The sequence below is a fragment of the Heloderma suspectum genome, chromosome 11 (genome assembly GCF_057233095.1).
Source record: "Heloderma suspectum isolate Gila_16-S chromosome 11, 16-S_ref, whole genome shotgun sequence".
Classification (NCBI taxonomy): Eukaryota; Metazoa; Chordata; class Lepidosauria; order Squamata; family Helodermatidae; genus Heloderma; species Heloderma suspectum.
In genome coordinates, this window is record NC_139468.1 from 16,284,511 (window position 1) to 16,311,371 (window position 26,861).

Consider the following 26,861-nt stretch of genomic DNA (forward strand, 5'->3'; position numbering starts at 1 on the left):
TTGAGCTCTCAAATGTAGATCATGGAACCAAAACATATTAATGGTTATTTGTTCTCGGCACCATCAAGACAAATGCATGACCTGTATGGTAGCAAAACATGCCGTAGCTGCCCAAGAATTGAGGAATGCTTTGTAATCTGGTGAAATGCCTTCCTGGGAGAGCGATTGGATCTGAACAATGGTCAATATCGAAATCAGATTGATTATGTCCTTTGCAGCCAAAGATGAAGAAGCTCTATACAGTCAGTAAAAACAAGACCTGGAGCTGACTGTGGCTCAGATCATGAGCTTCTTGTTGCAAAATTTCGGCTGAAATTGAAGAACGTAGGGAAAACCACTAAACCATTCAGGTATGACCTAAATCATATCCCTTATGAATATACAGTGCAGGTGAGGAATAGATTTAAGGGATTAGACCTGATAGACAGAGTGCCTGAGGAACTATGGACGGAGGTCCGTAACATTGTTCAGGAGACAGCAACTCAATCCATCCCAAAGAAAAAGAAATGCAAGAAAGCCAAGTGGCTGTCTGATGAGGCTTTACAAGTAGCTGACGAAAGAAGGGAAGCGAAAAGCAAGGGAGAAAGGGGAAGATATATCCAACTGAATGCAGAGTTACAGAGAATCGCAAGGAGAGACAAGAAGGCCTTCTTAAATGAACAATGCAAAGAAATCGAGGAAAACAACAGAATGGGAAAGACGAGAGATCTCTTCAAGAAAATCGGAGATCTCAAGGGAACGTTTTGTGCAAAGACGGGCATGATAAAGGACAAAGAAGACAGGGACCTAACAGAAGCAGATGAGATTAAGAAGAGGTGGAAAGAATACACAGAAGAACTATACAGGAAAGATCGGAATGTCCCTGATAGCCATGATAGTGTGGTCACTGAACTTGAGCCGGACATCCTAGAGAGTGAAGTCAAGTGGGCCTTAGGAAGCATTACTAACAACAAAGCTAGCGGAGATGACAGTCTTCCAGCTGAGCTATTTAAAATCCTAAAAGATGATGCTGTTAAAGTGCTGCACTCAATATGCCAACAAATTTGGAACACTCAACAATGGCCACAACGCTAGAAAAGGTCAGTTTACATTCCAATTCCAAAGAAGGGCAACGCCAAAGAGTGTTCAAGCTACCGCACAATTGCGCTCATTTCACATGCCAGCAAGGTGATGCTCAAAATCCTACAAGCTAGGCTTCAGCAGTATGTGAACCGAGAACTACCGGAAGTACAAGCTGGGTTTCGAAGAGGCAGAGGAACTAGAGATCAAATCGCCAACATTCGCTGGATCATGGAGAAAGCAAGAGAATTCCAGAAAAACGGCTATTTCTGCTTCATTGACTACGCTAAAGCCTTTGATTGTGTGGATCACAACAAACTGTGGCAAATTCTGAAAGAGATGGGAGTACCAGACCACCTTACCTGTCTCCTGAGAAACCTGTACAAGGGTCAAGAAGCAACAGTAAGAACCAGACATAGAACAACCGAGTGGTTCAAAATTGGGAAAGGAGTATGACAAGGCTGCATATTGTCACCCTGCTTATTTAACTTACATGCAGAGTACATCATGAGAAACGCCGGGTTGGATGAATCACAAGTCAGAATTAAGATTGCCGGGAGAATTATCAACAACCTCCGATACGCAGACGATACCACCCTAATGGCAGAAAGCGAAGAGGATCTCAAGAGCCTCTTGTTGAGGGTGAAAGAGGAGAGTGCAAAAGCTGGTTTGAAACTCAACATTAAAAAAATGAAGATCATGGCATCTGGCCCCATCACTTCCTGGCATATAGAAGGGGAAGAAATGGAAGCAGTGACAGATTGTATTTTCTTGGGCTCCATGATCACCAAAGACGGTGACTGTAGCCATGAAATTAAAAGACACTTGTTCCTTGGGAGGAAAGCTATGGCAAACCTAGACAGCATAGTAAGAAGCAGAGACATCACCTTGCCGACAAAGGTCCATCTAATCAAAGCTATGGTTTTCCCAGTAGTATTGTATGGCTGTGAGAGCTGGACTATAAGGAAGGCTGAGCGCCGAAGAATTGATGCTTTCGAACTGCGGTGCTGGAGAAGACTCTTACGAGTCCCCTGGACTGCAAGGAGGTCAAATCAGTCAATCCTAAAGGAAATCAACCCTGAGTGCTCATTGGAAGGACAGATACTGAAGCTGAAGCTCAAATATTTTGGCCACCTAATGCAAAGAGAAAACTCTCTGGAAAAGACCCTGATGCTGGGAAAGACTGAAGGCAAAAGGAGAAGGGGACGGCAGAGGATGAGATGGCTAGATAGCATCACCGATGCAATGAATATGAACTTGAGCACGCTCCAGGAGAGAGCGCAGGACAGGAAGGCCTGGTGTGCTATGGTCCATGGGGTCACGAAGAGTCGGACACAACTGAATGACTGAACAACAACAAAAATCGGTTTTATTCACTAAAATTTAGCGGCACAGAGGCTGCGAGTTTTCTTTGTCATTGTCAAACAGCATGCTGTGCTTTATTTCATTGTATTTTATCAAATATCACTCAAAGGGCCGATGAGTAAACAACAGGCTGCATCAGTAAAAACATGTTTCAGAACCACCCCAATCTACACCCAACAGATCTTGGGAAGACATGCCACTGAATCTGGTGAACCTACACTGCAATCTTAACCATGTTAACTCAGAAAAGCAGGCTTACTCCCAGGTAAATGGGTACAGGATTGCAGCTTAGGTGTACCCAACGTCCCAGCATATAAAATCTATATGTCAGGAGTAGGGATGTCAGATAAATCCGTTTGGAGGGGTGGAGTTCGATGGGTTGCCCTAGGTTCAGCCCCCTGGACTTCGTTCCAGTTTCTGCTGTGGTGCCTGACTCAGTCTGCAGCAAGTCAGGCCAGTTTGCAGATTTTCCAGGCATTTTGCACCTTTTCCTTCTGCAGATTCTGCAAAATGTGCAAAGTTCTGAACTATTCACACAAATTACGGTTGAATGTGCTAATTCAGGCAAATTTGTGCAAATTGCTCAGAAATTTGCACGAATTGCAGACCCTGTGGGGGGGGAGTTCCTGAAGTTCAGGGGGAAGAGCACCCAGCTTGGCTCCCAAACGCAAATCGAGTTGTGCACGCCACGGAACTTGGCCGAGTCAAAAAAGACTTGGGTTTCCCAGTGAGGGACATCCCTACTCAGGAATGGGGAACTGATGGCTTCCCATCAGCCCCAGCCAGCATCCACAGTAGTCAAGGATGATGGAAGCAGCAATATCTGAAGGACCGCAGGTTCCCCACCCCTGCTGTATGTACTCAGAAAGTCACCTTTGGCCAGGTTAGACTGCTGTGCAGCTAGCCCAGTATTGTCTATTCTTGACTGATGGCATTTCTTCAAGGTCTCAAGCTGAGATCTGCTGGAAATGCCAGGGACTGACCCTGGGACTTTCTGCATGAATACGCAGGTGCTCTACCACTGAGCTATTCCCCCCTTCTTAGTGGGACGGCTGTAACTGCGACAAGAAAGGAACGATTGCTTACCCTGCTGAGAGGTAGCTTGACAATGTGAGACCTGTTGCTAGAGATTATCCTAGGAAGGACAGAGAGACAAAGAGTGTTGGAGAAAACATGCTCACTCCACCACTGGTCAATCTGAGGCCTGGCCGAGAAGGCACCAGCCTATGCTATTGGGAGAGCATCCTGACACATGCTGCAGCAGAGCAGAGTACTGGTCGAGCCACAACTGGGGATGTGCAGGGTGTGATCACAACCACGTAGAAAGACCTCCCTTGGCAGGCAGAAATCTGATCGTATCTCAGGGTGGGAAACCATTTAGGAGCTGTGGGAGGTCGCTTGGGGTCAAAATCTCAGAGTGAAGATGAGGGCAACCAACCAGTTCAAAATTTGGTGCCTCCATCCAAACCTCAAAACTCTGAAGTCCAGTCAAAATTTTGTGGGATACACCTCCCTCAAAGAAGGCTTGCTTAGCATCACAGCCACTCGGGACAATGATGTATCCTCACCTGCCCTTCTTATAACTGAGGGGTCTTCTTCTTTTTCCCTCATTGGCACATCCTCACCGAAACCCTCCCAGCAATCCCTGCACAATTATGCCTCCTGCTTCCTTACCATTGCAGCAGAGGATGGGCCAGAGGGTCCAACTTGTCCATTTGTTTCTTGATCTCCAGGTAGGACCCCTGAGGAAAAAGGGGCAGCAGGAGCAGTTACAGCAGCATTAGCAGTACAAAGAAGAAGAAAAGCCTCGTTTGTTTCAGTCCTGCTAGGGACTCACAACAACAATTTATTAAAATGGCCTGATGGGGAGGACAACGGGGCCTCGTTTTCTCCCCCACTCCCCCCTGAAACAGAAGATCTCACTTTAACACTATCTCTGTTCTGTTCTTTGGTAACTCCCTGTCTCTCTTATGCATTTACCATGCCTTAAAACAGACTTCCCCAACCTGGTGCCTTCCAGATGTTTTGAACTTCCACTCCCATCAGCCTCAGCTAGCATGGCCAATGGCCAGGGATAATGGGAGTTGTAGCACAGGTTGTGGAAGATTTCCTTAATATATATGAGGGGTGCAACCATTTTTCATAAGCAAATATGTTGTAGGTCCTAAATTGTCCTCTTGAAAAAGCCCCAAAGCTTACCTTTTTGTGATAGATCACTCTTATCCATTGTCCTTCTTGGTAGCTGCTTTGCTGCCTCTCTCTCTCTCTCTCTGTGTGTGTGTGTGTGTGTGTGTGTGTGTGTGTATTAAAGTGGATTCTTCTTGTTTGCTAAATTATCTAGCCAATGAGGGATCATAGCCAGTGTGATGACATCACAGCATCACACTTTCAATCAGATTTGGCTATGTGTCCATGTCACCAAGGCAAATCAGAGTAAAGGCTATGCTCCCTGCCCTCACTCTGAATGGGTAAACATTAACATGTAATATCACAGAGCAAGAGGGGATTATTTATTTATTTACATCTAAATAGATTCCAGAGCGGTGAACAACAAGAGGTGAAAAGAATGAATAATGATATTAAAATTATTATTTAAAAAACAATGCCAATAAAATGGTGGCTGGTCACCAAGGAAGGTTTCCAGAAAAAGAGCTGTTTTCAGGACATGCTGAAAACAATGCAGTGTTGGCACCTGCCTGACCTCCAGAGGCAGGGAGTTCCATAGGAAGGGAGCCACCACACTGAAGGCTCTTCTCCAGGTGGACTCCAGGTGGGCCATAGGTCCATGTGGAAGAACCAGAAACATGCCCTCTGATGACCTCAGTGATCCAGCAAGTTGGTAAGAGAGAAGGCGCTCTCTCGAGTATCCTGGTCCCAAGATGTTTAGGGCTTTGTACAATGCTATGCATCACTGCTACAGGACGGGTTGAAGCCACCCCAGAAAAAAGTCAGTGGGGGAGGGAACAGACAATGAGAGGGACATGTTTGGAATTAATGTGTTGGTACCTACTTGGGTCATTTCACGGATTGACATTACACTGTCCAGAGCCTTCTGCAACCTTTCATAGTTCTTCTTCTGTGTGTCAAGGGAAAGGGAGAGGATATGCATCAGACACAGAAATACCTCAGTCCTAATTCACTGCACCGTTCCCAGGAAGCCACATGGCCTAAGTGCCATGAAAGTCATAGTGCTCAGAGACACATGCAGGGCCAGCCAGTCTCTTAATATTTTTGGCTGCTGAGTATATTGTGCCTGCAGCTGGAAGCTCAGCTGAGTTGAACAACTTGCATTCACAATGAACCCAGACCAGAAATTGAATTTGGATAAGGATAGAAATAGATATTTTCCCACATCCAGAAAGTGCATACGAAATCAGTGCCAAAATTCATATGCATGTGATTCTGTTCTGCTGGGGAGCCAATGAGGGTCAGGTTGAAGCTTGTGGTGGGGGTTTGTAATGATATGACATCCAATTCCAGCACAGAAATTAACGGGATGTCTCCTGAATCAAAATTTGCCAGAAAATCATCGAAAGGGTAGATGATTTTGTTGCAAATTTTGATTCGGGAGACATCCCTGTCAATTTCCACGCTGGAATTTGAATGTTAAATAGTGACAAAGCCCCCCACAAGCTTCAGAATTTCCCTACTGCTAACTCACACCAACCTTGGGGTTGAAGGCCAGGGTCTTCGGGTCACCAGGGTCCACAACGGAGGGGTAGGGCTCAAAGATGATGCTCTTGCGTGGGGACTCCAAGGCTGCTCGGCACATAGCCACCAGCAGGTCCACTACCTGAAAGAGAGAAGCAACCAATGAGGGGATAGAAAAGGTGATGCCCCATCCCAACACCTCATCTAATCTCCCACCTCCATCCTGGCAGCCCAGCACAGAGGCAACCAAGCATTTATTTTCCATAAAGTAAATTAACTAGAGTCCTGAGGCCCAATAGGACTTGGGGGCATCAATATTAGAATGGATGGATTTCAAGGCCACATTCTCAGGCAGCTGTTCCAATAAGGTTGCTCCTCCCTTCTGAGCATGAGATGGTAAACCCATCTACATATACTTATTATTCCTCTTTCTAAACCAGGGATGTTGAATCTCTTTCAGCTTGAGGACTTCATCCCATTTCGTAGATGCTCTCAGGAGACATACCTCAGCGGGGGGGGGGGGGGAGGCAAAAGGGGCAGAGGCAGAACTACCAAAACAACCAGCATATTTTAGCTTAAAGGTCTTGCTAGGGATGTCATGGGAATCTGGGAAGGGGGTGGAGTCTGGTGGACATCCACCGCTCTGCCCCCCAGTCTCCAGTCCGTGGACACCCACGCTTGCCCGACTTGGCATGTGGCAAGTTGGACCATTTACGTCCGTAGTTTTGCATAAATGGCCACTTTATGGCCGCCATTTGTGGAAATGGGCATTTACAAAAAAGGCCAAGCTGCCATTTTTACACAAAATGGTGGCTCAGTCAGGGTGGGGGTCCAGTGAGCAGCGCACGACCCAGACTAGGGTGAGTTCACCCATCCCTAGCTCTTGCTGCCAGTCACTAAGCCTTAGGAGAGGCATTTCAACCTTTTGGAATGGGGAAAAGATTGCACAAAAGCCAGGAAGCCACCCAATGTTCAGTGGTTGGGGGAAAGGGAATGGGGCAAGGGAAAGGGAAAGGGAAAGGGAGCATGGCCTTCTGGGGAAACTTCCGAGGGCCAGAGTGGGACCCCAGGCAGGTGGGATTTGGCCCCTGGGCCTGGTGTTCTGCACCCCTGTTCTTAACAAACACCCACCTTAGACATCAGCAAGAGTTCACTTTGCATCCTTTGCTGTATTGCACCCAAGTCAAACGTGCACACCCCTAGCAAAAGGTGCAGTCACACTTCATGTGTATGGATAAAGAGTTACACCAGAAGTACTCCAGGCTCTAGAAGTGGAGTTCAAGAATCAGCCCCGGACTACAGACATTCTTGTTTGCATCCCTTGGTCTCATGGTTCTCCTCCCCAGTTTGGGCCCTTGTACATTCCTCCCTCCAGGCTCAGCATGTGTACCTCTGCTCCAGTGGCCACCTCTTCTGCAGCACCAGACATCACACCGAGAGTGTAGAAGGAGAAGACACACAGCTCCCGGGTGCATACAGCTGGCTGGAGGAAGACCAAAACCACACAGCTAGTGAGAGAGGTGCCTGTGCCTCTTGACCTTGGGCACTTATTATCTGTGAAGAAAACCCTTCCCACCAGCCTTTCCCAGTTGTGCTTTCATGCTGATCGACGGAGAGATTGATGCTTAAAAAGGGAGCAGTACCTTCAGCATGGATCCGTTCTGGAAGACGTGCTGTTCATCACACACCACACAGTACTCATTCAGCGTAGGAATTCTCTGCTCTGCGTACTTCATAATCTGAGTGAGAGGGCGAGACCATATCTAGGTCAGAAAAGCCACTTCCTCCTGGTAAGAGCCACAGGTCAGTGGTAGAGCACATGCTTTGCATGCAGAAGGTCTCAGGTTCAATCCCCAGCATTGCCCATTTAAAGGACCTCAGACGGCAGATGTCTTTCCCAGGCATGCTGAGAGCCACCACCGATCAGGTTCAACTAAAGCTGGGCAACTTGCAGTCTCAGCCTAATTTCATGTGGCCTTCAACCTAATTTCAAAAGCTCTCTGTGTGTCATCAGTTCAGTTCTATGGTAAGAGCGAGCTGGGGGGGGGGAGAGAGAGAGAGAGAGAGAGAAGAGTGGCAACATGAGAGAAAAGAGGGTGAAAGAGAGGGGGGTTGGGTGGAAAGAAAAGAGGTACCCCTGCCTGCCCACTTTTAGCACTGGCCCCACCCACTACCATGCGGCCCTCCACAGATTATCCTCAAGGCAGGGATGGGGAATGTGTGGTCCTCCAGATGTTGTTGGACTGCAACTTCCACAACCCTTCACCATTAGCTATGCTAGCTAGGGCTGATGGGAGTTGCAGTTTATCATCATCTAGAGGGAAACATATTCCCTGTATCTGCCCTAAGGGAATGCAGTCCTCAACAGAAAAAAATTTCCCCACCCCGGGCTAAACAATACTGAGCTAAAAGGACCAACTGTCCCACTTTGTATACGGCCACTTCATATGTTCATTTGACATATATCCCTCCACACATCACAACTTTTCATTTACATGTAAATGTAAAGCTCACACCATCAAATGGAGAGCCAGTGTGGTGTAGCGGTTAGAGTGTTGGACTGGGACTCAGGACATCCAGGTTTGAGTCCTCACTTGGCCATGTAGCTCACTGGGTGACTTCGGGCCACTCACTGACTCTCAGCCTACCTTACTTCACACGGTTGTTGGGGGATAAAAATGGAAGAGGAGGAGGACTGTGTAAACCGCCTTGGGTTCCTTACAAGAGGAAAAAAGGCAGGATACAAATGTAATAATTTGTCCATTTCAGGCGGGCTTCAGGCCTGGGCATGGGACAGAAACGGCCTTGGTCGCCTTGGTGGATGATATGAGGAGGGCTCTGGATAGGGGTGAATGCTCCTTCCTTGTTCTCCTCGACCTCCCAGCGGCTTTTGATACCGTTGACCACGGTATCCTCCTGGACCGCCTGGAGGGGTTGGGCATTGGAGACACCATATTGCGGTGGTTCCGGTCCTTCCTCTCCGGCAGGTACCAGAGGGTAGCACTGGGAGAGGAGGTTTCGGACCTGTGGCCACTTACTTGTGGGGTGCCACAGGGTTCCATCCTCTCCCTGATGCTATTTAACATCTATGTGAAGCCGCTGGGGGCTATCATCAGGAGGTTTCATCAATATGCGGATGACACGCAGCTCTACCTCTCATTCAAATCTTCTCCAAGGTTGGCCGTAGAATCCCTGTCCAAATGTTTGGAGACGGTGAGCGGCTGGATGGGGAGGAATAAGCTGAAGCTGAACCCTGACAAGACCGAGGTACTTCTGGTGGGAGACAAGAGGAGGCTGAGGGATGTTGACCTGGTGTTGAATGGGGTACGGCTACCCTTGAAAGACCAGATCCACAGCCTGGGGGTCATGTTGGACTCCCAGCTGTCCATGGAGGCTCAGGTGTCAGCTGTGAGCCGGACAGCGCTGTACCAACTCCATCTGATACGGCGGCTGCACCCCTTCCTTCCCAACCATCTGCTCCCATCGGTACTACATGCCCTCGTCTCCTCTCGTTTAGACTACTGTAATGCGCTCTACATGGGGCTACCCTTGAAGACGGTTCGGAAGCTGCAGCTGGTACAGAACGCGGTGGCTCGCCTAATTAAAGGCAGCCGCTGGCGAGATCACATCACTCCAGTGCTGAAGGAGTTGTACTGGCTTGCAGTTGTTTTCCGGGCTCAAGGTGTTGGTTTTGACCTTTAAAACCCAATATGGTTCCGGCCCAGCCTATCTTAAGGTGCGCCTCCAGCAACACCAGACAGGCCACTTAACAAGATCAGCCTCGGATGGCCTTCTCTCTGTTCCATCAGCCAGGACAGCTAGACTGGTGGGGACGAGGGAGAGGGCCTTCTCTGTGGTGGCCCCCGCTCTGTGGAACTCCCTCCCTAGGGAACTCCGCCATGCCCCCTCTTTAATGAGCTTCCGCCGCACATTAAAAATGTGGTTGTTCAGGCAGGCATTTGGGGTGGGTTAGGGTATTTTTAGAAATATGGTGTTTTTACTGTAGAATTTTATTGTTTTAAACTGTTTTATTACACATTTTGTACATCGCCCAGAGTGGCTGGGTGACTGGCCAGATAGGCGATTAATACATTTAATAAATAAATAAATAAATAATCCGTTGTTTAAGATTTCTTTAATTGGGTGACAGCCTTAACTAACCCCACCTTACAGGGATGTTGTTGTTGTGGGGATTACGACAGAATGTATGTGAAGTGCTTGGAAGAAGAAAGCTCCCAAAATGCGATCAAAATGCAAAGTTATTATTCTGTATGGAGCACCACTGGCTAGTTTGTCCCAGCAACTGCTATGTCAGCTTGCACACCTGTTCTTATCACCCAGCCCACCTTATGCTCAGAGGCACCTTATCTCAGGTACCCTCAACCAAAAAAAAAAAAAAGATTTCACACTAGCTAATGTATCAGTCTTTCACCTCGCTCTAGATCTTCAAGTTGACAGAAGCTGGGCTGAACACAAAGTTACTACAGATCAGTCAAACTACCTTGGTTCACAGATACACTGACTGAAGTAGAACAGATAAGGGGTGAGGGTTACTTACCTGAACGAGAAACCCATATTCCAAGGTGGGAATATTTTTGCAGTGGCCGCCAACCTGCAGAGAGCAGACAAGGGAACAGCCCGGCCACATTACTAGACACCTGTTTGTTCACTGTTTGTAGAACAGATTTCTCCTTTAGATGCATGTATCCAGCAGAAGACCCTGCTGTGCAGACCAGAACTGCCCCCATTACACATCAGAGTAGTCTACAACACGGCGGGCAAAAGGTACATCTCCAGCTATTTTGGTCTTCAGCTCCCAGCATTCCTGACAATTGGCCATGCTGGCAGGGGCTTCTGGGAGTTGAAGTCCACAACATCTGGAGATCTACCTTCTGCCCACCCCTGTACTATGAGAATCTCTCCAAGCAAGACCATTTGGGATTCCTATTCCTTCCAAGATCCTGGCACACAAGACCCTGCTGTTTCTCTAGATCAGGGGTGGGAAACCTGTGGCCCTCCAGTAGGGATGAGGAAGCATTTCATTAGGTTCATTTTTCATAAGAGCCTACCAAAATGTGCACATTTCTCCATAAATGGGATAGCAAGAACTTAAGATTTAAAACAAAGTGTGAGAAAGCGAAACTGACAGATGTGTCTACCCAGGCCAAGGCATTTGAGTGCTTAGCTCTTAAAAGTCCGGGGTTGAATCCTTGTGTGTCCAGCCATGTTTGTGGTGCTGAATTAGGGTTGCCACCTCTCTTTTTCTGACAGGCTCCTCCGCTTTAACAACTACAGGACAGGAAGGGGCAACATGGTCCTCTCCATGCCAGAAAGAGCAGTACCATTTGAATTTGGTCAGTGCCGATGGGGGAGAATTTCATTCAATTCGTTGTTTGCCAAGAACTTATCAAAATGTGTAAATTTCTTCACAAACAGGAGATGTGTTGGAGTACAACTCCCATGATCCGCAGCTGGCATGGCCATTTGTTCTAGAACAAAGAACATTCTTCTCTTTGTTGCACTCTGTTGCTAACGAGAGACCAAAGGTCTTTGATGAACTACAGATGAACGGCAATCCAAATAGATCTGTGTTAAAGCTGAGCTACATGTTCGGCAGCCTCACATGGTGCGGCAATTACTAGATCATTCCCTTTTGGACTACAAATGACAGATCTCATTTGGATGTTGCTGCCAACCAAACACCAAACCAAACACCAGCCTATCTACACACAGAAAACTAGCACGCCAGGCAGAAAGGCTCTATCCCAACGTTCTCCTTGATATGCTAGTTTTCTACTTGCAGGGAGTTTTGTGTTCTGTGTTTTAATACAGAAGACCATTCAAATACGTGATCCTTCCATCTGCAGTCTGAAGTAATACAATGCAACAAAAGCTCCACAGCATGATTCTCCCGATCATCTAGCTCAGCTCTCTAATTTATTGCTAATAGGAAGAAACATGATCAACTGTCCCCAAGAGAAAAACCCACAGCCCAGCCCCAAGGGACAAGGGCAGAGAGGAAACCCACCAGGATGTTGAATGGGGCGACACCTGCCTGGGTGCTGGGGGGGTAGCCAAACACTTCCACTTTAGGGTTCTTCATGGTGCAGGAGATGGAGCGGTTCATGAGGCGATTGACACGCAGCTCTGGGACGCCGAGTTTGCCTTTCAGCATGGAGTCTTGTATGACCGGAAAGCTGGGAGACCTGCAGACACAGACAGACAGATCAGCACCTCATGAAGGCGCTTATCCCTTCTGGACCTGGGAAAGGACAGTCTCAGAACCTTCTCTGGGTGACATTACAGCAGGAGCGGGTTTTTCAAGGTAGGAACAGCCCAGTATGGTGAACTTCCTTGCTCCCATCATCGCTCAGCAAGAATCGCAGAATGCTGGTAAGGGGGAAGCCAAAATCCAGACTTGGGAGCTACTGTCAGGGAGCTCTGGAGAAGCTTGCTAACATTTTCTGTTTATATATATCTACATCTAGATACACGCATATACACACACATATACATCTATACATATTTATACAGGGCCGGTCCTACCATTAGGATGAATGAGACAATGGTTTCAGGCAGCAGATACTGGGGGTGGGGGTGGCAGTGGCAGTCCCCGGCTGTTTCTCCGGATCCCCCGGCCATTGCCCTCTGCTGGAGAAAAGAGCTATGTGTGCCCTAAAGTAGCTGGCTGCCCTTGGGTGCTTTGGGCGGTGGAAGACATTGTCCCGTTGCCAGTGTTGAAGTAACATTCAGCTGCCCAACCAGCTGGCTTCTGCACATGGAATAGGGGAGGCACCATCTTGCCTTTCGCCTCATGCAGCAAAATGCCTTGGGCCAGCCCTGTATTTATTACATTTTTTGCCCCAGCCTTTCTCCAAAGCGGCGTACATGGGCAGTATCCAACAGTAGTCCTGCGTAGGTTAGGCCCATTGACTTCAATGGGTCTACTCTGTGTAGGAGCACCATTGGAGCCCGCCCCATGATTCCTCAGCTTTCCATTTTATCCTCACAACAACCGTGGGAGGTAGGTTAGTTTGAGAACTAGATCAGCCCAAGGTTACACAATACTACCCCTAAGCCCATCTTGGCTGATCAAAACAGATACACTAAATGCACTGTTAATGTAACATATAGTTCAGTAGCAGCGCCCACTTAACTGTCACAAGGCAGATGGAGATATTGGCTAGAAACAGCTGGAAGGCAGCAAGCCACATCTAAACGGGCAGAAAAATGAAGTGTAGAGAGTGAAGCACAAACTTGGGAATGGGGGAAAAGAAAGCAGTTAGCACCCCCAGACCCTATACAGTGGTGTTGAATATCACTCCCTTGACTTCTGATGTTCAGAGGTGAGTGCTGCTGCTTATGTAGCCAAAACCACACCATCCACGCACAAGAGGGAAGTAACAACAGGCTTCAAGGTTTGCAGAAGGACAGAACATCTTTAGAAACAAAACAAAACAAAACAAACGAGTGGGGCAGGGGAGAAACCCAAAGGAGCCCAAGAGGACAGAGCATGCTCAGTGGCTACAGAAGGCTGACTGGCTATTGGGGATTTTTAAAAACGGAAAACCCACCGGAATGGAATGAGGATTTTGGGAGAAGGCATGGCTAACTGGATTGCAGAACGGGAGCACTTCATATTGCAACATTTTGTTGCAGGTCCCCTTGGTAGCATCGGTTAACCGTTGCCTCTCTGCCTGCTGTTCGGATGGATGATTTAGCACACACACACATACAGGACCCTGATCACCATCAGCCTTTTCTGAAGCTACTTTGACCCACAGAGTGGAAGGATGCACAACTCAAAAGGGCCAGCTGACACATGCAGCAGGCTCAAGTAAAAAAAAAGTGTTACCAAGCTGTAGATAGAGGACTGCATGCTGGAATGCAGTCCTGTACAAAAAAAAAAGAAAACTCCCTGCACCTAGAAAAATAGCATGTCATGGAGAGGGCAGTGGACTCTTTTTTATGTAACAGACTAATTTTCTAGGTGTTGGAAGGATTTCTTGTCTGTCTGTCTTTCTTTCGTTTGTACTTGAGGGGCGGCATTTTAAGCAAGCTGAAGTAGCACAGGAAAAGGTTTCCCACTTCAGAACTGGCTTTTACCAAGTTAGACCATTAATCCATCTACCTCAGTATTTCTAGACACTCCACTTTTTCAGATAGGGGCCTTTCCCAGCCCTACCTGCAGCTATTTTGCCCTTGCTTCCCACCTTTATTTATTTGTTTATTTATGATATTTATATACCACTAAATATAATAAAATCCCCCAGCAGTTTACATGTAAATATGAAAATCACATTTAAAATACGGCATTAAAAACAATTCCAAGTACAATCAGATGCAATACAAGGAGCAGTAAGTTGGATTCATTTCATTACAAGCCAGGGAAAGCCTGGGTGAAGGCATGCATTTTCAGGAGACGCTTGAAAGAAGCCACACTTTCTGCCTCCCGAACAGCACGGGGGAGGGTTTTCCAGAGGGTGAGGGCCACTACTGAGAAAACCCACCGTCGAGGTATTACCTGGTGACATTCTGTTAGTTTTGGAACAACCATCAAGATCTCCCCACAATCTTAAAGGCTGGCTGGGTATATATAAGGCAAGGTGGTCTGCTAGATATCCTTTGAGAGCAGTTGCCTCCGTCCATCAAATCTGGGGCCTTCTGCATGCAAAGCATGTGCTCTACCACTGAGCTATCTATGGCCCTATCCCGATGAGAATGGCTCATTTCAGGTCACCTAGTGAGAGAATGGGAGAGGTAGGATTTGAACTCGGGACTTCCCGAGTCATAGCTCAGCCTCTTAGCTGCTACACTACACACCAGGTCTTGATTCCACTGCATGTGTCAACTGGCTCAACAGTTCCACTGTGGGGTGATGCAGCCCCTTTCAAAAGCGGACAGCAAGGGGAAAGGAGACGTGAGGACCAAAACCGCCTTAGGAGGAGATGGGAAAGGAGGGCAACCGTACTTGGGGAGGGGTGAAAAGATGCTGAGACCAGCACGGAATTTCTTGATGGTGCCGCTGGCCTTGAACCAGCTGTGCCGCTTTTCCTGCTGGCTCTTGAGGAAGTCGTTGCTGAGGTGTTTCCATTGCTGGGATGTGAACATTCCCAGGATCCTAGTAGAAAGAGAAAACAAGGACTGGCAGAATCGGATGGCAGGGAAGGCCGCGAGAGAGGCCTTCTGACTCGTCCTGCACCCATTTCCCATCTGGTCCAGCAACATCAGTGGGGAGCAGAAGGAAGGACCAGGAGATCTTGGATCCCGAAGCCCACGAAAGGGCAGTAAACTGAGAAAAGGAAGGGCATCTAAACTCAGAAATTAGTACCTGCCTATCCCTGCAATGAGTTTGTCATTGAGTTTCTTTAACAAAAAAGATCAGTCTCATTGCAAGACATTGAATTTAAATGTGCATACATTTCAATGAATAGCAATGGCCACTATTTCCATCTTGTACAAAATTATATATCTGCCCCACAATGACAGATGCCTGCAGAGCAGGGGTACTGACCCTCTGAGCTCAGGCTGAGAGAGACAAATTCAGTATCAGAGGAGCTCTTGGAAAAGCTGCATTCCAGTGGTGGGTATGGCTGAAGGCAAAGAGGGAGAGGCCAAAAGACAAAAACACACCAATATAGTGTAGCTTAAAGCTCTTACTGCCAGTAAGGAAGCCTTAGGAGATGCATTTCAACCTTTTAGAATGGGGAAGAAATCACACAAAAGCTGGAACACCACCAAACAATTGGTGGTCAGGAAGGAAGCAGGAACCACCTGATGACATGAAGAAGGGGGCATAGCCCTCTGGGAAGCCCCAGAGGGACAGGTGTGGCCCCTAGGCCTGAGTTGTTCTTCACGCAGCACATCAGCCTTCTCCCACCTGGTACCCTCCTGGGACTCTGCATCCCTACTATAGAGCAGTACTACATGGCACCAGATCAAAAAAAAAAAGAGAGGCCTTACTCACTTCTTCAGCTGTAGGCCCAGTCCAAACCCTTCCTTATTGGATGGCTGGAAAACCTCAATAGATGGTTCTGGAGAACAAGACCAGCATAAGTTAGTAATATACACAGAACCCACAGCACACAGCGTGGCCTTCCCCAAATTGGAGGCTTCCTGATGTTTTGGATGACAACTCCCAGCATTCCTGGCAGTTGCTGTGGCTGATGGAAACTGTCCACGTTGGCTGGGGCTGATGGGAGTTAAAGTCCAAAAACCTTGGAAGGGCACAAGGTTGGGGGAAAACTGGCTTAGTGGCTCAGACAAGAGAATCTCTCCAGAGGGCCTAGCCAGGGCAGAAGGAAGGCTCCTGAAAGACGTCTCAGACAGACAGCTTCAGCATTCTGTGCTGTGATAAGCAATCTCAATAAATAAGCTTAATTAGTCTGGCAGCACAAACTGTCTCCCCAGTGGATGTTCACAGCTCTTCCTCCACTCCCCTCCATCACGATCAAGCAAGTGTGCTACTCACCAGGGCCATCCAGGTACTGGGAAAGGGAGAACCGCAGTCGGAGGACAATGGGTTCGGTCCGTAGGACCTTCCAGGCTGTTGCCACCTCCTCCTGCAATGAGAACCGGATCCCCAGAACCCATCAGGGCTGCGCCACAGACATGACAGGGGGCGAGGAGTAGCGAGGGCTAGAAACAGACATTGGTAACATACAGCAGGGGCGGGCAGAAGGTGGCTCAGGATCTACTGGTAAACCTTAGGGTTATTTTTAGTAGATCAGCAAAGGTTATTTGAATAGGGAGACATTTTTCTCCCTCTGCCATAATACTAGAACCCAATGGGTTATCCCATGAAGTTGATTGGTAGGAGATTCAGGAGAGATAAAAGGAAGGACTTCTTCACACAGTGCAGAGTTGAACTATGGAATTCGCTACCACAGGATGTAGTGATGGCCACCAATTTGGATGGCTTTAAAAGGGGGTTGGACAAATTCCTGGAGGAGAAGGCTATCAATGGCTACTAGTCTTGAGGCTATGTGCTACCTCCAATACCAGAGGCAGTGAACCTATGTACATCAGATGCTGGGGAACATGGGCAGGAGGGTGCTGCTGCATTCATGTCTTGCTTGTGAGTTCCTGGACAACAGCTGGTTGGCCACTGTGTGAAGAGAATGCTGGACTAGATGGACCCTTGGTCTGACCCAGCATGGCTCTTCTTATGTTCTTATGTTTCTGACCTTCAATAGTTTAACAGTAGTAAGTAAAAGGGAGAAGATTTTTTCCCATGTTTGACACGGCCTCGCCTTGTGCACATGGTTAGCCTCAGTGTTCCTCACCTGTAAAATGGAATGTTGATTGTTGGCCTTCGACCAGGTCTTTGTGCAGCTCAACTGGCCCCTTGGAGAGTTTTGGGTTAGGCTCCGATCTATAGTAACTCAGGTGTAGATTTGTATTTGCATATACAGTGTATGGCTCTGCTCATGGGGTGCAGTAGTTAATTCTCTCCACCACCCCCTATTTTGCACCAGGCTCTGATTAGTGGACCTTAAAGTTCTAATAAAAAACACAGTTGGTCCCAAAAGCCCAAGGTCTGCCCACGCCTGGCATACAGTCCAACATCACAATGTGCGAGGACCTCAAGCTCCCCCTCCCAAGGAGCCTCCATTTCACCTCTACTACAACTGCCTTAAGGCTTCTCCATACCATAGAGATACAACACCTGAAGTTTCCTTTATGCAAGTTGTTGACTTTGCTCCAGGGCTGGCCTCACCGTGCAGCCGGGTGAAGCGATCTGCTTCAGCCGGCACCACAAAGGGGGTCAGATGAAAGCAAGAACTGGTGTCTGAATGGTGCAGCAAGACTTTTTAAAGTGTTGGCCCTAGCAGAGCAGGGGGGTGGGGGGTGGAGCATATGGACTTCACCTCAGGCAGTTAAGTGTCTGGGGCTGACACTGCTTTGCTCCATACGTATTAGGTGAAAGCACGCAGGAAGGTCCACGCTCCATTATTACTGTGTGAACAAACCCAGAGCAGGAAGGGTCTAGGTGTTCTTGAGTGTGTTTATTAAGAGTCTAATTCTGAGGCTAAATTTTGAGGTTGGGGCTGTAGAATGAACAGTAAGATAGCCACATCATCATCATTGTCATTAATGATAATATTATCATTATTATCATTATTATCATCATTTCTTTTCATCATAGTGCAGAAGAAATGTAAGAGCTTCTTGCTGCTAATCCAAGAGAATGAACATAGGAACATAGGAAGCTGCCTTATACCGAGTCAGACCATTGGCCCATCTAGCCCAGTATTGCTGACACTGACTGGCAGCCGCTCTCCAGGGTTTCAGGCAGGATCCTTTCCTCGCCCTACCTGGAGAAGCTGGGGATCGAACCTGGGACCTTCTGAGTGCAAAGCATGTGCTCTATCACACTGAGCTATGGCCCCTCCCCATGTTAGGAAGGTTCAGAAATGAACCTTCCTAACAGCATCAGAGCTGGAAATCTCTCAGGCTTCTAGGCTTGCAGATATCTGGAAAGAAGGAAACAGGCATACAGGGAGCCCCGTCCCAACCCTCCTCCTCTCATAACAAGCATGCTAATATGTCCTGCAACTTACATCTAGAAAGCCAATGTTGATATGCAGGTCAATATCCACGTCATCGATGGTCCCATATTCCCTGTGAAAGAAAATCAGAGGGTTAGGGAAAGACCTGTGTCAGAAGGAAGAGAAGGAACAAGGGCATAGGGAGGGGGCAGAGGACAGAAGATGTTGCTGGCTAATGGACTGAAAGGATGGCTGATGGCAATGATGCCCCTCTGTTAATTTGCAGAGTCCTCTGGCCCTCCTAACCCTGTTGACGTGGAGTTAAATATGTGGTCAAGTGGTGGCAGCTACTATGAGCATAGCTGCCAAGGTTAACACTGTTATTTCTTTTTATTTTAGCATTTATACCCTGTGCCTCTGTAGGGTCTCCAAGGCAGGTTGGGTTATTCTCCTTGTGCATTAACAGCCACTCCAGGATTGGGTCTGACTCTCTAGAAAGCTGTTTGATCAGCTAGATCAATCCATGGACTGGGACACATACACACACCATCCCTGCTTTTAGGAATATTTCTTTCCCTGGACACTGTTTAGCTTAAAGCAGCAGTGGGAAGAAGGTAGCTCTTCGGGTGACTTGCTATAGATCGGCAGGGATTTCTGATTCCTAATTACTGAACAAGAGCAGCAATGAATTGACTTCCCAATCCTCCCTAAATTATACTGCAGAAATGAAGAAAGCTTAGGGAAGCAGGAGTGGATTTTTGTGCAGAAGGTAGGGAAGGATGAATCTGTCAATTTCAGCTTCTCTCCATTTCTAATTTTTCCAACCTTAAGTTCAATTTGTCCCAAACTCTGAGATTTTTTTTAATTGTATTAAAATTTGTACACATTTTTATCAACATTTCTTCTAATGCATGCATTTTACTCACGTATTTGCTTAATATATATACATTTTTGTGAGCAATTTTCCTAATACACTGCATTTTTAACCTTAGTTTCACTAATATACACATCTTTGTGAGCATTTTCCCCTAACATATTCATTTTTGTGCGTATTTCTTTATTGGAGAACACAATTGAAAAATTTGGAAAAGTGCAAATTTCAAAGGCTGAGTTTCGGTTTGCATATTGGTGCAAAAGTGTGAAATTAGGTAAATTCACAGCAAAATGTGAACTGGGCAGATTTCTTGCCCATCCTTAGTGGAAGGACTGTGAGCGCCATTCAGTTCTGGTACTCAAAACAAATTCCTGGTCTTGGATTCTTTCATTCTTCTAACTGCATATCTTTGGCACCAGGTGCCCATTGGCAGATCTCTGGGTTCTAGTAAAAAAACAAGAAATCCCACAAATCTTAGGTCTGCCCACCACTGGCCTAAAGCACCAACCCAATGCACAGGATCTTCTGCACAAACACAACCCCTGCCATCATTCACTAGTTCTGCCCTCAGCTTCAAGGGGTACGTGCACTACCCAATTCATCTTGGCTTCAGTGCACTGGCTGAAAATCATCTCTGGCTTATCTTTCTGGGCACCGATTTTCTGCTGCTATCATTGATTGCTGTTTCTGCTGCAGAAGCCCGAAGAAGAGATAATTTGCCCCAGGCCACCAGCAGCTCATAAATATATACAGACACACAACTACAGACATGCATACACACGGTCTGTAAAGGACCTCCTGCTCTTTGCAAGAGCAGCTCCAAGCTCCTGAATAGGTTTACATGGCTTTTTCAGTGTAACTATATTTAGATGGAGGAGGCAAGGCGGCAACTCCTGTGAGAGTTTTCTAGGCAGCTTTCCATTAAGTAGCTCGTATGTTTTCCTGAGCGCTCCTATCCCAAAGCAATTCTTGTTCTTTCTGTCTTGATGGGAAGGGATTGTCTGTACAATTGAACAAAGGCAATGGCACAGCATAGAAGCCTGTGCAGCAAGGTATTTTTATGAAGGATGGAGGAAATCTGCAGATACGATCCCTCCCCTCCTGCCACCCCAGGTCCCTATCCTCAGAAAGGCTCGAGGACTGAGACTCTATCTCCAATGCCAGAAGGGAAGCTCACCTTGAAGGATTTGCAGAAAGGAAGGATCATTATATTAATAGTAATATTGTTTATTTATTTGAACATTTCATAGACCCTGTCTTTATCCAAAAGAAGATTTCAGGGTGGTATACAGAAAAATTTGCTACAATCAAAACAGTGTAAAACCTAAACATAAATACAGTAATACTGGGAGGTATAAAAATTATTTCAACAAGCTAAAAAAAATACAAATTTAAATTTAAAATGCTTTGGCAAATGAAAAGGCTGTACCCTGTTCGACCTGGTGTCAGACAGAGTACAAAAGGCTGCAGTGTTTATGGGATGAATAGGTTAGAGTATCTTTTAGGTTAGAGTAAGTTTTTAATTAAGTAAAATGTTCCCAATTCATTGGGGAACAGGTTATGTTAAAATATATATTTTTAAACAGAAGTGCTTATGAAAATGGTAGATGAAAGCACCATCGTAAAAGAGGCATTCCCTCTTCTCTCACACATAGCAGGAAATGCCTCTTCTAAGATGATGGGTGCTACAATATGCATGTGGATCGTCTCAAACAAAGGAAAGACAATGCTTGCTTTAGAAATATTGTTTTTACCTATATCCAAATGTCATTTGGGGACAGGTTATCTGAGAGACCACTTCCCCCTGTATGAACCTGCCCAGAGCCTATGCTCCTTATCTGAGGCCCTGTTATATATCCCATCTCCTGGAGAGGTGAGGCTGGTGGGAAGAAAAGACAGGGTCTCCCAAGGAAGCTAGGTTGGTTCCCTCACTATTGGCCCTTAGATGGCTGGTTTAAAAACAAATCAAAACACCATACCATTCCATGGAGCATTTGCTGAATAATACTGCTCTTTGATGTTAGAAGGTCCCCCGTTTTATTGGCATGTATGAATTTTATTCCTTTTGTGTTTTAGATTTTGTTTTCTTTTGTTTAGAATTACATGTTTTCTTACCCCTACAAAATAGACATATTTCAGAGGGCTAAACACTTATAAAAACAATTAAAGAGAAGAAACCACCATACGAAACAGGATCAAAGCTACAGACAAAAATGCAGAAACATCTGTCAACCTAAAGGCAAGAAAACATCCATTTTACAATTTAACAAGGTCGTTAACAGAGCAATCCTACAGACCCTGCTGGCAGATGCCTCTCTACCCTCTTCTTTGTTGATATTCCACTAGGCGAGTTTTTGAGTCACAGGGACAGGAGCTGGGAGGCTTTAGGAGGCTTTAGGATCCTGTGGATCCTTGGCTCCTCCCCATCCCACCCCCTTCCTCCTCATTTGCACCTTCACACAAGGTCGGAGCTCCGACCTCAGGTGATGAAGCCGCTGTGGTGCTTTCTGTGGTGCTTTCTGTGGTGGCTGCGAAGTCAACAACGTTTTTTTTAAAAATTGCATTCACCCTGCTTCAAAAGCTGTAAACAAACACACACACACAAACTAGGGTGCTAAAATGGTACTGAAAAGCACCCACTTCAAAATATTGGGAGAAGGGAGGAAGACCAAGTCACACTGGGGAAAGGGATGGAGACAACACTGCCCACAGGCTATGACATGTCCACCATGTAATCTCTCTCGTAAGACTAGAATCCGAGTCCATCATGTGAAGCTGATTGGTGGGAGATTCAGGACAGATAAGAGGAAGGACTTCTTCACACAGTGCAGAGTTGAACTATGGAATTTCCTTCCACAGGATGTGGTGATGGCCACCAATTTGGATGGCTTTAAAAGGGGGTTAGATAAATTCCTGGAGGAGAAGGCTGTCAATGGCTACTTATCCTGATGGCTTTATGCTACCTCTTGGATCCAAGGCAGCATGCCTATGTACACCAATTTCTGTGGAACATGACCAAAAGGGTGTTATTGCACTCATGTCCTATTTGTGGGGTTCCCCTTGGGACATCTAGTTGGCCACTGTGTGAACAGAATGCTGGATTATATAGGCCTTTGGTCTGATGTTCTGATGGTAGGTAGCTATGATGAGAAAGAGGATGGGGAGCAATTGCAGGTGGTGACAATGACAGTGAGAAGGTAGATTCACTGAGGGAGGGAGGCCCTTGAGGGTGTCTTGTCCGAGAGCCCTCCAAAACCTGGGACTGCAACCCCTCCCCCACCCTGTGCCTCTATTGCAATGCCAATTTGGATGGCTTTAAAAGGGGATTAGACAAATTCATGGAGAAGGCTACCCATGGCCACTAGTCCTGATGGCTATGTGCTACCTCCAGTACCAGAGGCAGTAGGCCTATGCACACCAGTTGCTGGGGAACATGGGTGGGAAGGTGCTGTTGCACTCGTGTCCTGTTTGTGGGTTTCCTGTGGGCAGCTGGTTGGCCACTGTTTGAACAGAATGCTGGACTAGATGGAGCCTTGGTGTGATCCAGCAGGATTCCCTTATGTTCTTATATATATGGACATAGTGAGATGCCCCCTGCCCCCCAAACAAGCACTAGACATGTGAAATGTGGACAGGCAATTGCAATGCCACTTGTAGCTCACAGCGGATGAACAGCGACTGGTAGCACTTGGAGCCCACCATCTGTAAACACCCACAGACTCCTTAAGAACCCCTTAGATTTCTCATAGCAACACAAAGTCATGAAACCCAACTAGCTTTGGCTCTGAAATCCTAAGTTTGCTCATGTCTAGACCTCAACACTCACCGGACAGACACAGAATTCTCGCTGTACAACTCCTTCACAGCCTCAATGTCTGCATCCAACTGCGGGTGGCGGTACAGGTCCGCCGCACAGGTTCCCTGCAGAATTATTATTATCATTATCATTATTACGCATTGTGTCCCACTATAATAAGCAGACTTGAAGTGACTTATGAACAGAAATACAGAATCCATAATTAATATAACACCAAAATCAGCATAAACCATAATTAGCACAATAATACCAATAAAACAAACCCCATAAAGACATAATCTAAAAACAATACAGTACGAAAAGCGTTCACCCACAATTACATAATCTCCCCACCGCCACCTTTACAGCTTAACATGAACACCATAAGAAAAGCAGCCCAAAATAATTGGGCCATAACTAATGTTCTAACACCTGAACATTGGGGGGGGGGGATATGTCTTTGCCCGGTGCCAAAAGGGTGACAAAATGTACACAGAACTGCTATGGGGATATGCCCAGAGACAGAGAAGGGCTGAATCCTCAGAGGATATTTACTGAGGGCCTCAGCCTGCCCTCACAACAGAACTATATACTACCAAATCTGGTTGGTAGTTTCAATTCAGAAAAGCCCTGTGTTTGAAAGAGCAGTGGAGGTTGGCCTTGGAAAGGTGAAGGGCACATCACAGAATGATAACCCTAACCCCCTGTGCTGTTGCTAATGGACAGGTGCATTCCTACTGCTTGCCCCAAAGCACCACAGGAGATCTAACAGAACCGCACCTGAATGAGCAGTCACTACCACACCATCTTTCCCTCTGGAGGTACCTCACCTGCACTCCGTACAAGAATTCCTCCGACTCATTTTCTCCATCGGAATCATCATCAGTCCAGTACTGGCCTTTGATGTCCTAAAAAGGCAAGAGAAGTGTCAGATGAGGACGTCCCCATGATTGCACAGCTTGATTCGCAGAACTTGATGCTTCACCCAGCATCCCAGGATTCTTTGTTTTCACCCTTTATTTACTTACTTACTTATTTATTATTGTTATAATAATTTATTATTATATTTGTATCCTGCCTTATTGCCTCTTGCAAGGTATCCAAGGCAGCTTACATGATCCTCCTCCTCGTCCCCTCCGTTTTATCCTCACAACAACCCTGTGAGGCAGGTTAGGCTGAGAGCCAGTGACTGGTCCAAAATCACCCAGTGAGCTGAGTGAGGACTAGAACCTGGATCTCCCAAGTCCAGTCTAACACTCTAACCACTACACCACACTAGCTCTCTTTCAGTCTCTGTTGTTTTAAATCTGTTATTGTATTTTAAATCTTTGCATTGCTGCTAGGTTTTATTTTGGTTTTTATTTTTATTTTATACTGTAGTTTTAAATTTTATATTGTCTTTTATCATGTTGTATTTTATGGTTTTAATGGTTGTGAACTGCCTAGAGAGCTTCAGCTATTGGGTGGTATAGAAATGTAATTAATAAATAAGTTGCTAACCCTCAGGGGTGAAGCTAAAAGCTATGTTAAACAATGCTGCTTATCTGTCCTTATGGATGGCATGGGAATGTTAATATGCATTAATAACAGTGCAATCCTATATATGTCCTATTGTGTTCAAAGGAGGTTACTCCCAGGTTAATATGTATAGGGTTGCAGCCTTAATGCATTTCCCCCAAATGTATCCTCCCCTCAAGCTGTTATTCCCCTGTGTTGAATTTTAGACTGTAAGCAACTCAGGGCAGGGACCTGTCTTCTCATTACTCTGTAAAGCACCACTGATGGTGTATAATTATCATACCCTCTATTTCCAAAGATCACTCATGCACAAGAGAGAGGTCCCAGCAGGCTTGAGGGTGCATTGGGGGGGGGGATGGTTTGCAGAAGTACCAAAAAATCATTAGGAAAAGAAACCTAAGGGGAGGACCCAAAATATTCCAATGACGACTGAGTGTGCTCAATGGCTGTAGAATGTGAATTGCTGTTGGGGGTGGAGAGGACAGAAAACTGGTGGGATGGGAAAGGAGTGTCATGGAAAGGGCATGGGTGGCTGGATGGCACCTTGAACAGGAGAGCACTCCACACTGCAACATTTTGTTGCGGGTCAAGTTTGATGATGCTGATAATAACAATAACAATAATAATGCAAGTATTGAACACAGTGGAAGCTGGTGGCTCTGATGTCAGTGGGGCAGTGAATCCGCTCCGGGTTTCAGTCAGAACCAGTCAGAACTCTGGCTCTGCACCTACTGACATCAGAGCCACCAGCCCCAACTGACTGAACTTAGGTGATAGTTATTCAGATTAATTAACCCAAACTAAAGCCATGAGGTGATAGTGCGTGAGCCCTTTATTTCCACATGTCATCCTTCCGCCAAACGTAAGACGGCCACATTTCCAGCTTCCCAGCTCTAACGCCATCTGTGATGTCTGCAGTTTCGACACTTAGCCTGAGCTCCCATCCCACAGCCTCTGTTCCAGTGAAGGTGGCTCAGCCGTCTCCTCTCCAGTAGTCGCTCAGCCGCCCCCGCATCCCATGAGCCTCATCCTGCTCACCATTTGCTTCGTGGTTCACAGGCGCTCCTTCCTCAGGGCTAGGCCTCTCCCCTCCATGCCACCAGCCAGCCTGGAAGCTGCGCGACAGACATCCAGGCAGCGCAAGGCCTTGATGTCAGGGCGGGAGAGTCAGCCTAGGCAGTAGGTTCTTCCGTTGCCCCGGCAACCGAGTCACTGTCCTCAGGAAGGCCGGGAGGAATGGTGGTTGACGTCAGTGCCGTGCAGAGGCCTTCTCATTAACCGCCGGAAACTCTTCCTCCTGAAAAAGGGAAATCCAAGACATTTGGGGTGTTTAAACTAGGGATGGACGAAAGGGACTTACCTGGTCCCGCAGCTTGCTTCGCGGTGGGGGGGAGGCGCTTCGGTTCTCCCCCCGAAGTTCAGGCGAGGGGGGGGAGGCGCCCCGCCTCGCCCGGCCGAAATTCAGGCCGGGGGGGAGGCGCCCCCTCCCTCGCTGCCGAAATTCAGGCCGGGGAGGAGCGCCCCGTCTACCCGGCCGCGAAAAAAAAAAGTAAGTAAAAAAACACACACACACCCCCGTGATAGGCTACGTAATGATTTACGTAGCCTATCACGGCTAGATTTCCAAAGTCAGCCGTGATAGGCTATGTAAATCGTCACGTAGCCTATCATGGGTGACTTTGAAAAAAAAAAAAAGCGCATACGCAAATGCGTATGCTATATAGCAATAGCGTACGCTATTTGCGTTGCCCTTATTTTCGCCGTAGTCTACATAAACCTTTACGTAGACTAGACGTGCCAAACTAAGGAACACAAATGACGGCGCCCATAGGGCGCCGCCATTTGCGTACGCGCTTTTTTTTTTTCAAAGTCACCCGTGATAGGCTACGTGACGATTTACGTAGCCTATCACAGCTGACTTTGGAAATCTAGCCATGATAGGCTACGTAAATCGTTACATAGCCTATCACGGGTGTGGTCTTTTTTTTTACTTTCCTTTTTTATTTTGCAATGGCAGCGGCAGCAGCCGGTCAGAAGACCCGCCAAAATGCCGCTGGGACCCGCCGCCGAGAGGGACATTCGCACGAGGTAAGTCCCATCCTGGGGG

The 26,861-nt window shown here is 46.9% G+C and overlaps 1 protein-coding gene across 3 annotated transcripts in view; it reads right to left on the reverse strand.

The window, feature by feature from the left end:
• Positions 1-26,861, reverse strand: part of PARP6 (poly(ADP-ribose) polymerase family member 6) — a 55,935-nt gene that overhangs the window by 20,360 nt on the left and 8,714 nt on the right. For all 3 annotated transcript variants that reach the window (XR_014785333.1, XR_014785332.1, XM_084816951.1), the window contains exons 2-16: positions 25,793-26,051; positions 24,067-24,144; positions 23,267-23,361; positions 18,639-18,699; positions 16,547-16,637; positions 16,043-16,109; positions 15,047-15,196; positions 12,104-12,281; positions 10,634-10,687; positions 7,719-7,814; positions 7,466-7,558; positions 6,092-6,217; positions 5,435-5,500; positions 4,099-4,166; positions 3,511-3,559 (exon numbers count right to left, since the gene is read on the reverse strand). Coding sequence is in view for 1 of the 3 variants with exons in the window: in XM_084816951.1 (XP_084673077.1) it covers positions 3,511-3,559; positions 4,099-4,166; positions 5,435-5,500; positions 6,092-6,217; positions 7,466-7,558; positions 7,719-7,814; positions 10,634-10,687; positions 12,104-12,281; positions 15,047-15,196; positions 16,043-16,109; positions 16,547-16,637; positions 18,639-18,699; positions 23,267-23,361; positions 24,067-24,144; positions 25,793-25,795 (1,275 nt within the window). In the remaining 2 variants the exon portion in view is untranslated. The remainder of the gene's footprint in view (positions 1-3,510; positions 3,560-4,098; positions 4,167-5,434; positions 5,501-6,091; positions 6,218-7,465; positions 7,559-7,718; positions 7,815-10,633; positions 10,688-12,103; positions 12,282-15,046; positions 15,197-16,042; positions 16,110-16,546; positions 16,638-18,638; positions 18,700-23,266; positions 23,362-24,066; positions 24,145-25,792; positions 26,052-26,861) is intronic.